This window comes from Podarcis vaucheri (assembly GCF_965113315.1).
Source record: "Podarcis vaucheri genome assembly, chromosome: 12".
Classification (NCBI taxonomy): domain Eukaryota; kingdom Metazoa; phylum Chordata; class Lepidosauria; order Squamata; family Lacertidae; genus Podarcis; species Podarcis vaucheri.
In genome coordinates, this window is record NC_138750.1 from 44,790,993 (window position 1) to 44,802,746 (window position 11,754).

The 11,754-nt window shown below is 43.7% G+C and overlaps 1 protein-coding gene and 1 long non-coding RNA gene across 5 annotated transcripts in view; one reads left to right on the plus strand and one right to left on the minus strand.

The window, feature by feature from the left end:
- The window catches only part of JCAD (junctional cadherin 5 associated), a 76,000-nt gene extending 66,438 nt beyond the window's left edge, over positions 1 to 9,562 (plus strand). For all 4 annotated transcript variants that reach the window (XM_082193741.1, XM_082193740.1, XM_082193742.1 and 1 more), the window contains 2 exons: positions 5 to 3,702; positions 7,447 to 9,562. In XM_082193741.1, the coding sequence (XP_082049867.1) occupies positions 5 to 3,702; positions 7,447 to 7,481 (3,733 nt within the window). In that variant the 3' untranslated portion in view covers positions 7,482 to 9,562. The remainder of the gene's footprint in view (positions 1 to 4; positions 3,703 to 7,446) is intronic.
- Positions 1 to 11,754, minus strand: part of LOC309515731 — a 606,047-nt gene that overhangs the window by 474,660 nt on the left and 119,633 nt on the right. The gene's annotated exons all lie outside the window — the stretch shown is intronic.

Here is an 11,754-nt window from a genome sequence, read left to right on the forward strand (position 1 = left end):
GCAGGTTTTATGACCGACCGCAGTTAGCCTGGCCTTCACGTCCCAAGACGGATAAAGATCTTGCCTACTGGAGAAGAAGGGGCCAAGATTTTAGTGTATTGTTGGGTTATACTGACAGAGGAGACTCTGAAATGAAAGGCATGGCAGTGCCCTGTGCCTTGTATGGGCTTGATAAGGAAAGTCAGTGGGAGGTAGGAGGTGGAATGGAGAATGTGAGGAGAACTGGCATGCAGGAGACCTGGAATGCCCCTGGGGACTACAGGTGGCAAAGTCTAAGGACAGAAGGTTGGAACCAACCAACCAACTTTGGAGGACTCATGACAGATGGTGACAGAGAAAGGCTGCTTCAAGAGATGTATTCGGTGAGACGAGGAGGTACTGCCATTGCCTCCCATGCGAAGGGGAAATCGCAATCTTTGCCAAGAGTTCTTTCACCAGAGAGCCTGCGGTGTGTTGAAATGCCTTCCTTGGTCAACAGCAAGCATTCGTTCCGTGGAACTAAAGCGACATCTTGCCCCCCAACTGGGTTCGGCTTGGAGACCTCCAAACACCCTGAGCCAGTGGCCCACTTCCATCCCTTGCCCAAGCCTAAGTATGGCAGACCCCTGAAGCCCCCGTCTTACGAGCTGCATCAGCAAACCAGGGGAAACCTAGAAGCCAGCTCGCTCCAGGATGACCAACGGAAAGATGAAGCCATCTCCTCTTTGACCAAAGCAAACGATCAGATCCAGGATGCTTGCAGCCAAGATGCTGGTCTGGAGCCCCCTTTGTACATACCCCCTCCCTGTTACAAATCTCCAGCTCAGCAAAGTATGAGCCGGCATTTGCCTGGTGAAGTGCCTGACTATGATATGTGCTTTAGTAATGGTATGCAGAGTCCAGTGGAGAGAACGAGAGCCATGCTTGGTTACCATCCCTCTGCTAGTACCTACTGCAAAGGTGAGCAGGTTCCTCGTGACAAGAAAAGCCACCTGAGGCATGGGGAGGGTTACCTGTCTTCCGTCCAGTACATTCCTTTTGATGACCCTCGAATCCGGCATATTAAAGTAGCGCACCAAGACAGTCTTCAGGATGATGAGAAATATGCTGTGGATACAAATAGGACAGGCTCCCATGCCTTCCAAGAGAGCTCTCTGGAACGAGAGTACAACAGTGCCTTTTTCGACTCGCTAAATACTGCTGTGAAATGTGATCAGGTCCCTGGCAATTCTGCACACGGCAGCAAGTGGCTAGCTGAGTCCAGCGTCGATCAAGACAGTTGTGCCTTGCCTATCCAAAGAGACGGTTATGACGCAGGTAACGGCTTGGATCACAGATACCCAAAAGGCAGGCTGTCTGTCCAAAGCTCACAGATGGAACCCCCCTGCGAGACAGTCACTAAAGTGAAAACGTTTGAACCTGGGACTGAGATTCAGAGCAAGAGGAGTTCAAAGAAAAAAACCAATGAGACAATATTTTGTTTGGTCTCCGTCCCAGTTAAATCTGAACTGAACCTGCCTGATACCGATAGGAACAACAACTTAACCCAGGGAGCCGAGGAGAAGAATGGTTTTGACGATAGCGGGGGTCTGCAGGAACAAAGCCTCCTCAGTACCTCTTCCACTGACTTGGAGCTCCAAGCCCTTACAGGAAGCATGGCCAATAAGAATGAGCTACAAAAACAGGAGTTGTGGTGGAGACCAGAGTTCAAACAAACGAATGACCTCAGACTCCTGCAGCCTGCAAAGCACAAGGAGCTCCAGTACTCTGGCTCATGGCCAGGTGATCAGTACAAAGACCAGCAAACGCAGACCAGCTTCACAGAAGAACCCAAAATCTTGTGTCATCGTCTCCAACGCTTAGAACCCAGCGGCTCAAATACAGCGACAGCTTCACAGTTCTCAAGATGTGGGGCATCCACTGCGGAAGCAGAACATCTATCTGTGTTACCTGCCGATGACAGAAAATGTAGGCAGGTTGCACTCAGTGCAAAAGCTCCTGGGTATCTTGACAAAGCTAGCAATAATGTGTGTTCTCGGACTGCAGTCCTTAGCCCAAAGGCAAGCCAGAACCTGCCTTGTGCTTCGTGCACCCCTCTCCCTGGGCAGGAAAGAGAAACTAGTTGTCTCATCAGGGAGGAAGGAAGCTCCCCTTGCAGTAGTAAGGAGCTGTTTGGGCAGTTCCTCTTGAAACCTGTTAGCCGCCGTCCTTGGGATATAATAAGTGAGCTGGAAAGTTTTAACAAGGAGCTTCAAGAGCAGGAAGAGCAGGAAGAACAAAGTGAAGATGGGGTAGAGAATGAGAGTGTGGAGAATGAGGACAGGCAGGAGTCAGAAAGGGAGAAAGGAGAGAGGACAGATAGCAGTGGGACCTCTAGGATTGATGGGCCAACCCAGGACCATAGACCTGGCATGCAGTCAGAAACTCTTATATCAGTCACTCCTATATTTAGACAGGAGAGGGATAAAGCCAAACCTGAAAGTTTAAGTGCATCTGAAAGCTCAAGTGCAAGGGTCATATCTTGTGCTAGGTCCCAAAGCTGCTTGCAGGCAAAAGAGGTGGGTGGTTCAGTTAAGGCCACGAATGAATATGTGGTTGCAGAATCAAGGAATCAGGAAGCTGGGAAAAGGACAATAAAACAGGTTGTGAGTCCACACCCAATCGAAAAAGTTCTGCCGGGCAACTATGACGATGAGGATCACTACAATCCATTCAACAGCATTAACTTCAGTGAGGAAATACAAGTTAAGAATCACAGAGACAACATCAACTTTGGTAGGCTGACAAAAAACGCAGTGCCGTGGAATAACTTGGCTTTGGACAGAGGTTCTGTAGGGCGATTGTCTTTAACAAATAGGAACCAAGGTCTCTCTGAGCCAGATCTGAGATCTGTGGGGTTTGATGACGGTCAAGGGCCTGAACTAGATAGTCATGGGAAACCTATCACCAGTGAGATACCCCCAAATGAATCGCTTCAGGCAAGAGCAGCTCGGATATTGGGTATAGAGGTAGCTGTGGAATCCCTCATTCCTGACAACAGCACTCTTCAGGATGAACACTCTCACTCTGACAGTGTCCCCCAGAGCCTTGAATTGCCAGAAGAAAGCGTGTCGGAGGGCAAGGTGGAAGCAAAAGTATCTTCTTACGAAGGAAGACGAAAGTGTGGCTGGACAGAAAGCTCCCTCTTCGTTGGAGACAGAAACATCTCATTGGGGTCTATTGAAGACCAGCCTTCCAGTCAAGCAGTTTTGATAGCTGAACAATGTTTTGAGCACCATGGAGGTCTTGGTAGACCCAAAGCTGACCAGACTCCCTCTGCCGAGTCTGTTGTGCTTCCATTTGCTGAAAGAAATATGGCTCCACCTGGTGTGGAAAAGAGAGCTAGATGCACTTCAAAGGTGATTGAGACCTTGCAAGGCAAACTTGCATCAGCCCCTAGCCGAGCTGCCATGGACCGTTTGGTGAGGATGAAAGAAGTTGACTCTGTCTCTCGTATGAGACGTCTAAGCATAAAAAATGCAGATTCGGTGGAGGATGGAGATGAGGATAAGCAGCTAAAAGGCCCGGAGGAAAGAGGAAGCGACATTTCCCTTGGCCGCAATGAATTACCCCGCAAACTGTCCCACGGGAGTTCCGTTTCCAAGCGCATCATCTCATTGGCTGAAAATGGGCTCTGGGACAACGTGAGTGAGAAGAAAACTGGAAGGGATTTAGTTTCTTTAGGTAAGAGCAAAATTCCTCCAGGGTTTTTGTGGTCAGCACTTTTGCTGGGTGATGATGGCTATACACTTCCTCTGAAGCCTCCTTGAAAAGAAAGGGCATTTTCCTGTACCATCTCAAATATAAACTTTGCAGCTGCCATTTAATTGCAAGCAAGTGTATAAGCAGAAAAAGCTGCCAGTCAGTGCCTAGTAAAATCCATGCCTGGCATGTTGTCTGATATGCACTGTTGGGAAAAATAAGACACTTTTGACACTGCCCAAAGGGAGGGAAGATTCATAGTGAACTTCAAAGATCTGCAAAATAAAAAATAAAAAATTAAAGCTGTATATTTTAAGTGAATGGATAACCAGCTACATAGGTACTGCAGAGGAATAATTGCATGTAATCTGAAATATGGGCTGGGTCTCCTCCCTCCCCAAGTGGTCTCCCCACTACAAAAGACACTTAATCATGTTACAGCGTAACATCTAAGGTGACTATACATAGCACCTATAATTTTTAAAATGAAAGACTCTCTTTCCTTGGAGGTTTTTAAGCAGACATTGGATAGCCATCTGTCATGTATGCTTTGAAATTCCTGCATTGCAGGGGGTTGGACTTGATGACCCTTGGGGTCCCTCCAACTCTACAATTTTATGATTATACGTTACGAAAATGCCACCAATATCTGCGGCCTTAAGAATTCTCCAAATTGTCAGAACACCCTTCCGTTCTGCCTCCCTTATCAACAGGCAAGCTGGTTTTTACCCATTTTTCTAAGCGGCCCAAATCTCTTGTTATTAATTTAATTTCTTATATTTCTATGCTGCTTTTCACTCGCACGAGTCACAAAGTGGCTCGCAAACAATAAATAACAAAAACATAATACACCATCACAATTACAACACAAATCATATAAAATAATGCACAAATCATCAGTAAAACAACCACCTTCTATAAAACACTCTTAAGAAAACAACTTTAAAAATAGGCTAAACAGCACAAACACAAGTAAAGTTCACTTAGTTCATCAAAAGAAACACAAACATAATGGCCATGGCAGCAACTGCTTTCTGAAAGCTCCAAGAGCAGGAAGGTGGGGCAAGGCAGGTGGAAAAATCCCTTGTCTGGTCAATAGCGAGTCCCATTGCCCTTATAGTTCTTCCTCTGGAAACAGCTCCCTTAGGAAGGCTCACATGAAGTACATATTGATTCAACAAAACACTTTATTCTCCCTCTTGAATTTAGGGTAGGGTATGCATCTAAAAAGTTCACGAGTCCACTCTGAGAACATGATGCTAGGCTACATGGGCCTTTAGCCTGATCCAGTAAAGTTCTTCCTATTCTGTCCCCAGGAGAAGTCGTCCTCTTTCCTCCTCCAAAGCTCTGTATCCTGCACCAGTACTAATTTGTGTTAAACAGTTCACATGGACTAGTTATCTCAGTTTCCCTCATTTCCCTTTTCCATGCTTGGAATCCTGAAGTCAACCTGGCTGTGCCATAAAAGAGCACTCCTTTTGCAGTGGCAGGCCTCCAGTCTGGCTGGAATGCCCTGCTACATACAATCAATCTGCAGGGCACACACAGTTGCTTTTCTGTCTGCAGTCGTACCGTGGTTTCCGAACAGCTTAGTTCTTGAGCATTTTGGCTCCTGAGCGCCGCAAACCTGGAAGTGACTGTTCTGGTTTGTGAACTATTTTTGGAAGCCAAACACCCAACAGGGCTTCTGCAACTTCTGATTGGCTGCAGGAGCTTACTACAGCCAATCGGAAGCCGCGCTTTGGTTTCCAAACATTTTGGAAGTCAAATGGACTTCTGTAACGGATTCCGTTCTACTTCCAAGGTACGACTGTATTAGCTGTCTGCATTTATGTGACTGTTGGCATTCTGCATCAGTATGTAGAAAATGTAGAAAATGCTGCAAATATCAACATCATGGGATGTCGTCGTCATCGCCCCCCCCCCCCATTTCTAAAACATGATGAATTTGTGAAGTTCCTTTCTTTGTAGTGGTTGGAGCTGAGGACAAAATTATTTCATGGTAGTGAGAAACAGAGAGAAAATATATCTGAGCTGCTTATGAAAGCTGCTGCTTGCCCTCTGTCACAGCTCAATACCCAAGTAACGAGTGGATCTGGAAATCTTTACTTAGGTAAATTATTCCTTGTAAGGCTTTCTCTATCTACAAGGATATGGAAGTCATTATCCTCCAAAACATAAAGTATTCTGTATAGTCTCATTTATCTGTTTACATTTCTTGAGTTATATTTTGATGACAGCTGTGTGGATAGGGAGTAGTGAATTCTGATTTGAATGAAAAAAAGTGTTAGCTTTCTGTTCATTTTTTTTTAAACCCATCTCATAGTATTAAAATAGGCAGGTGCATAGATTAAAGCCAAACTAGAAATGGAGGAGAAGCTCATTTCAGTTCTCATTTTAATACAGAAGAACCTAATTCTCAATCCCCCAACAATACATGAACCAAAACACAGTTTTCCTTTTAGATTCACACTGCTCTGAATTTCACAGTTCAGTTTTTCACCTAAGTAATGTTTACAAAAAATCATAGGGGAAAGTGTAAATAAAATGCATCTTTGGTGAGGAGAAATTGCTTGCAAATGTGTGCATTTTTGGCATACAATGGTATGTATATCTGATGAATTCTCAGGACATTTAAAAATATATAATAAAACTGAAATTAAGAATGGGAAAATGAGAGATGGAGAAAACCAATACTGACTGACTGATTCATCCATCCTTAAACCAGGTTCACACAACTAACTCCCTGCTTCATGGAGAATTCTGTGCAACTTTGAAAGCTTCCTGTTGTTATTATTATTATTATTATTATTATTATTATTATTATTATTATTATTATTTCTTCTGTGTTTTCCATTTTCCATTTACACATCATTTTGCCTATGTTATAGCCAATAAGTGATATGCTGTCAACAAAAGCTATCTCTTGCAACAATTTTGAAGCCTTAGGAACCACATGGCAAACATATTCTGTTCTTTCACAAGACTCAGTGAACAGAGAACCACAGCCCATATTTAATAATACCGAGAGCTGATGTGGTCCAGTGGTTGGAGTTTCAAGTCCTACTGTACCATTTAATTCAATGGGTATCCCTGGACAATATGTGGTCTTTGTGACTTAGCCACCAAATGGGATTGCTGATAGAACAAGCAGTGTAAAAATTGTCAGATAGTCTATTTTAAATGAGGAGGAGGAGGAGCCATTCTTCTTTTTCTTCCTGGAATCCTGTTTTGGCACCACCTGGGAGGGAATTAGCCTGCAATCTCCACCTTGGCTCAAGCTGTAAGTGGAGCTCATGGCTCTAACATGCAGCCTAATTTTCCTCCCTCCCTGTTTTTGTTTGTTGTTTCTCCTCATCCCACCACCCCTGAACTCAGGTACAGGGAACCTTTAGCTCTCCAGATGGTTCTGAACTACAACTGCAGTCATAGCTGGCCACGCTTGCTGGGGCTGATGGGAGTTGTAGCTCAGCAACATCTGGAGGACCAAATGGTCCCCATACCTTCCCAAACCTCTGTGACCTCTTTACCTGCTGAAGAGTCCTGGAGAACTCAAAAGCTTGCCACATTAGGACCATCTTACCCAACTGCGGTGGGGGGCTTTGGTGTTTTAAATGAGTTGACCATGCGGCATTCCAGTTGAAGCCTGAGGGACCTGCATTAGTGGAAAAGGGGGACTATTATAAATTGCTGGTAATAATCATGGCTGCCTTTCCTATTTTACAGATGCCTACGATCCCACCAGAGTTGAAAGGGTGTGATGTGGAAAAGACACGAGTCTCAGGAGATGTCTGCCTTCCGCAAATGTTTTGCTGGTTTCCAACGCAGGGAAATAGCTTTAAGCTTCCTACAAGCAGTGACTTCAGAGTGTACTGACAAAGCCCTCGTCTCTGCCAGTGGGGGAAATAAGTAGTTCATATCCCACAGCTTTACGGAGCTTGCATGAAAGTGAGAGAGAGAGAGAGAGAGAGAGAGAGAGAGAGTGCACAAAAATCTCTCACTTTGGAACCATCTGTTTTTTGTAGCATTAGGCCTTAATGCCTCTACTTGGCATGGGTTGGTCATTTTTAAAACTCTGCTGAGCCCTGTTCAGGCAGGATGGTAAACAGGATGAAGATGGGAGGGGTGTGAGGGGAAGCTGGCTTTTGCTCTGTGTAAAATGTAAACAGGGGAGATTAGCAAAATGATTTTTGAAAGAATGTGAATTTTCTGAGCTTAAACCTCCAAACCTCTGCACCCTCAGCTTTGTTTAACTTTGGTCTTCGTAAAGCAGGCAGCCAGCTGAGGGGGTGAGTGCCGAAGGGGATGAAGACTGATGGACTGGCTGTGAAATCAGCTTGGACTTCTACCGTTTGAAGGGGCTTTGCTTTTTAAGTTCCTTACCTGGCATCTGCAAACAAACAAACACAAAAAATGCCCCCTCCCCTCTCTCACACAAATCTAAAACAAAACGAAGTCAAGGCATTGTTTTACATGTAATTACAACCTGTGCAGCCTCTGCCCCCAATTTACTGCTTCAAACCAACACTATAACCACCCTGGCTACTGTTTTGCACTCACTATTATGAAGTTAGTTCTATTTTCCCCCCCTCCTGTGGTTATGTTTTTGTAGATTGGACTAGAAACTCTTCGTATGACCGAATTGCTGGTTTGATAGAGCAGATCCTTGTAACAAGGCAACTTTTTAACAGAATGTGATCTCTATTTTTCTACAGTATTAAGCAATTTGCTAACCGTTGGCGAGCAAGTTAAGATATGGGGTGTCCTTCTTAAGCTGACAGGCTGTTCAGAGGAGCTAGCAAAGGAGCGTTTACTTTTTCTATCTAGTGCACATTCCACACCATCCTGTTCTCAGCTGCAACTCTCTCTGTTGTAAAAAAAAAAAGAGGTATGTGTGTATGTGCATATGTGTATATATATCTCCTATAAAGCAAATATGTATGTTTTTAGAAAGGCCAAAGTTTTTATTTTCTTATTGGTTAGATCACTGCTTCTAAGGACCCAAGAGTGGCACCAATATTGCAGACTTGAAGAAGTGCACATTTATGAACGGAATGAGTCAGAGTCTGTTGTGTCTTTCTTAGTTGTTGGGCGGGGGGGGTCCTGTTTCATCCTTTAACTTCAGGATATGGAGGGTGCTGCTTCACCGGTCTTCAAGTTGCCCGTGGCACATAGGAAGTCACACAAGAAGATGCAACTTTGCCCATTTGGTCTTTGGCTGGTATTGAGGTGAAGCAAAGGGGTTAAGGGAGCACCAGCCCGTGTGTCCAGGGTCAAGTCCATGCTGGGGCTCTTAGACCAGATCTTATAAGCAACTCATAGCACTGGGCTGTCACACTCTATGCATCTGGATTTTTATATTTCCCACTCATTTTGTGTTTTTTTAAAAATGATAGTTCTTGTGGCCACACATAGACCCATTGTTGCCAATCTTTAAAACATTCCTTTCTCAAAATATCCCAAGTGTATTTTAAAAGAACCTTGTACATTCCCCTGGGATTACAGCTGATTTAACCTGTACAACATGTATTTATATATAGATATACTTTTAAATATGACCTTATCTGTTTTTGTTTGCTAACACACTTCTCAATTTTTTCCCCTTTCTGTTTGTATTGGGCATTTTATATGCTTTTGCCCCTCCCCACCTCCTAAAGCCATGTTATCTGTTAAGCATTTCAAATTCCTAGTATCTTATTTTTGGGAGAACGGTCTTATTTGACCAAATATACAAATAACCCACCTCTTGTGCTTTGGCAATCACAATTGCTTATCTGTAATGCCTGATTCTATTACATAGAATCTTTATTAAATATTTAAAGTTTGTTATACATCTAAACAAGATGGTTGTACGGTTTCCTTTATTGGAACATGTGGATTTTCTTTCTTCTACAGTTTTGGGTGGCCTGCAGCTCTTCACTCTTTGGGTCCTTCAAAAACTTCGATATAATAGTTCCTTAGCAAAAGAGAACAATCTGTTCAGCAGCAGCAAGTTAGTGGTTCCTGAAACAAATGGATAAATATTGTCAGGTAGCCCATTTAATTTACAAAGCTGCTCTTCTATGTAAAATATTGTGCAAGAATGGTTTGCAAAATAAGTAATAAAAGCTCAGCAACAAAATCTTTTTTTAAAAAATAGAATTTTTCACCTATCTATTCAGAAATAAGTCAGTGGGACTTACTCACAGGTTAAGTGCATATAGGAGTCTAGCCTCTGTAAAAAAAAGCAACAGCAGTGGACAGTATAAATTGTTATAGAACAGTAAAACGAGGCACAGGAAGACAGGGAACCTGTCAGATCTTGCCATGAAGAACAGAACAGTCCACAACCGTGACACTAATACTGGAGAGTCCCCCAGCTGTATTTCCCATGCTGGTGGAACAGAGCTGCTAAAGCCAGTTATATGCCTCAGTTGGGTTCCTATGGGTGAAAGCCGTCCTTATGGAAAATTAAGGTCATTCAAAAGTGCATTCATCATGACTTGAAACATGATGCAGCCCAAATCTGAGACACCATCTTCCGGGTCTGAAATCCCATGCTAGTCATGTCACCTGCATGAGATTGCAGACTTGAAAAAAACATTTTTTCAGGCATGGTGCGATATTGCAGACCCGAATTAAACACTCTTTCAAGGCAAAAACTCAACCTGATATTGTGTGAGAGCAAGGTACCCGTGCTCTCACAGGGCGGCGGTGTGTGTGTGAGATGTCCCATTTTTTCCAGTGCAGTTGGGTATGATATATATTTAATCATTTTGGCAACAGATACAGTGGTACCTCGGGTTAAGTACTTAATTTGTTCCGGAGGTCCATTCTTAACCTGAAACTGTTCTTAACCTGAAGCACCACTTTAGCTAATGGGGCCTCCTGCTGCCACTGCGCCGCCGCAGCACGATTTCTGTTCTTATCCTGAAGCAAAGTTCTTAACCCGAGGTACTATTTCTGGGTTAGCAGAGTCTGTAATCTGAAGTGTATGTAACCTGAAGCGTATGTAACCCAAGGTACCACTGTACTAGCAAATGTCATCTACCATATTGAGGCGACTTACCGACATTTACTGGCATATCTCTGAATTTTCAGACATTCACAAAATGTGGGCTTTATGACATTCACAGTAGCACACATCCTGGAAACTAATTTGCTAAACTTCGTGAGAATTTGAACCCTAGGGGTAAACTACAGTTCCCAACATTCTTAGGTGTGTGTGTTTTTAATGTATAGTGTTTACATAGCCATAGATTCATGAGTGATAGCATAGACCATATGTCAGTAGGAGAGAGAATGACAAGTTAATGCCTGTTTAGTCCGCAGATATTGGCTAAACTTACGGAGCAGTTGAGGAAAAGCAGACACTTATTGCTAATTGCTGTTATTCATGCGATTGCCCGCTAAGTCTCTCTGCAGGAGAGTGGAACAAATGCTGCATACCACAATTGTTCATTTTCAGATTGCTTGGAGAGTCCCGTCTCCTACCTCGTTTGAGGCAATGTGTTGGCAACGCAGCTTGGAGAATTACATGTGAGCACATGGGCGAAGGAGGAAGAGATTAGGCAAATTCCACACTCGTATTGACCAACACATGGCGGAGATTAGAAATAAAAATGAAATCCTCCAGCCAAGGAAACCACAATAACATGCTGCTTATGAAACAAACGAAGAAATTCCCATCCTAGACAGCAGAAAACTCTGTCTTCATGCTGGAAGCCTGTTGGTGAGAATAACCAGACCCGTCCCAGGAGGAACAGCTGAGCTCAGAGAAGACAAGAGCATGGAAACACTAGGTAGCATCTTGACGAGTCCCCAAGATGATATAGTTAAGCAAAGCAGGTGATTTTTCTAGAGAGACCCTGTGACTGATTTCTACTGCCAGAAATAAATTAAAAGGTTTTATTCAAGGCAGACCAACCCACGGAGGTTTCAGAGCTAGAAGGGAAAGGAAGAAAGGCTAAGCAATCACACAGGCCTATGGATAATACCATAAAATTGATGCTTTGCATGTCTCCTTTTATGGTCAGGCAATATCTGAAGAGGACT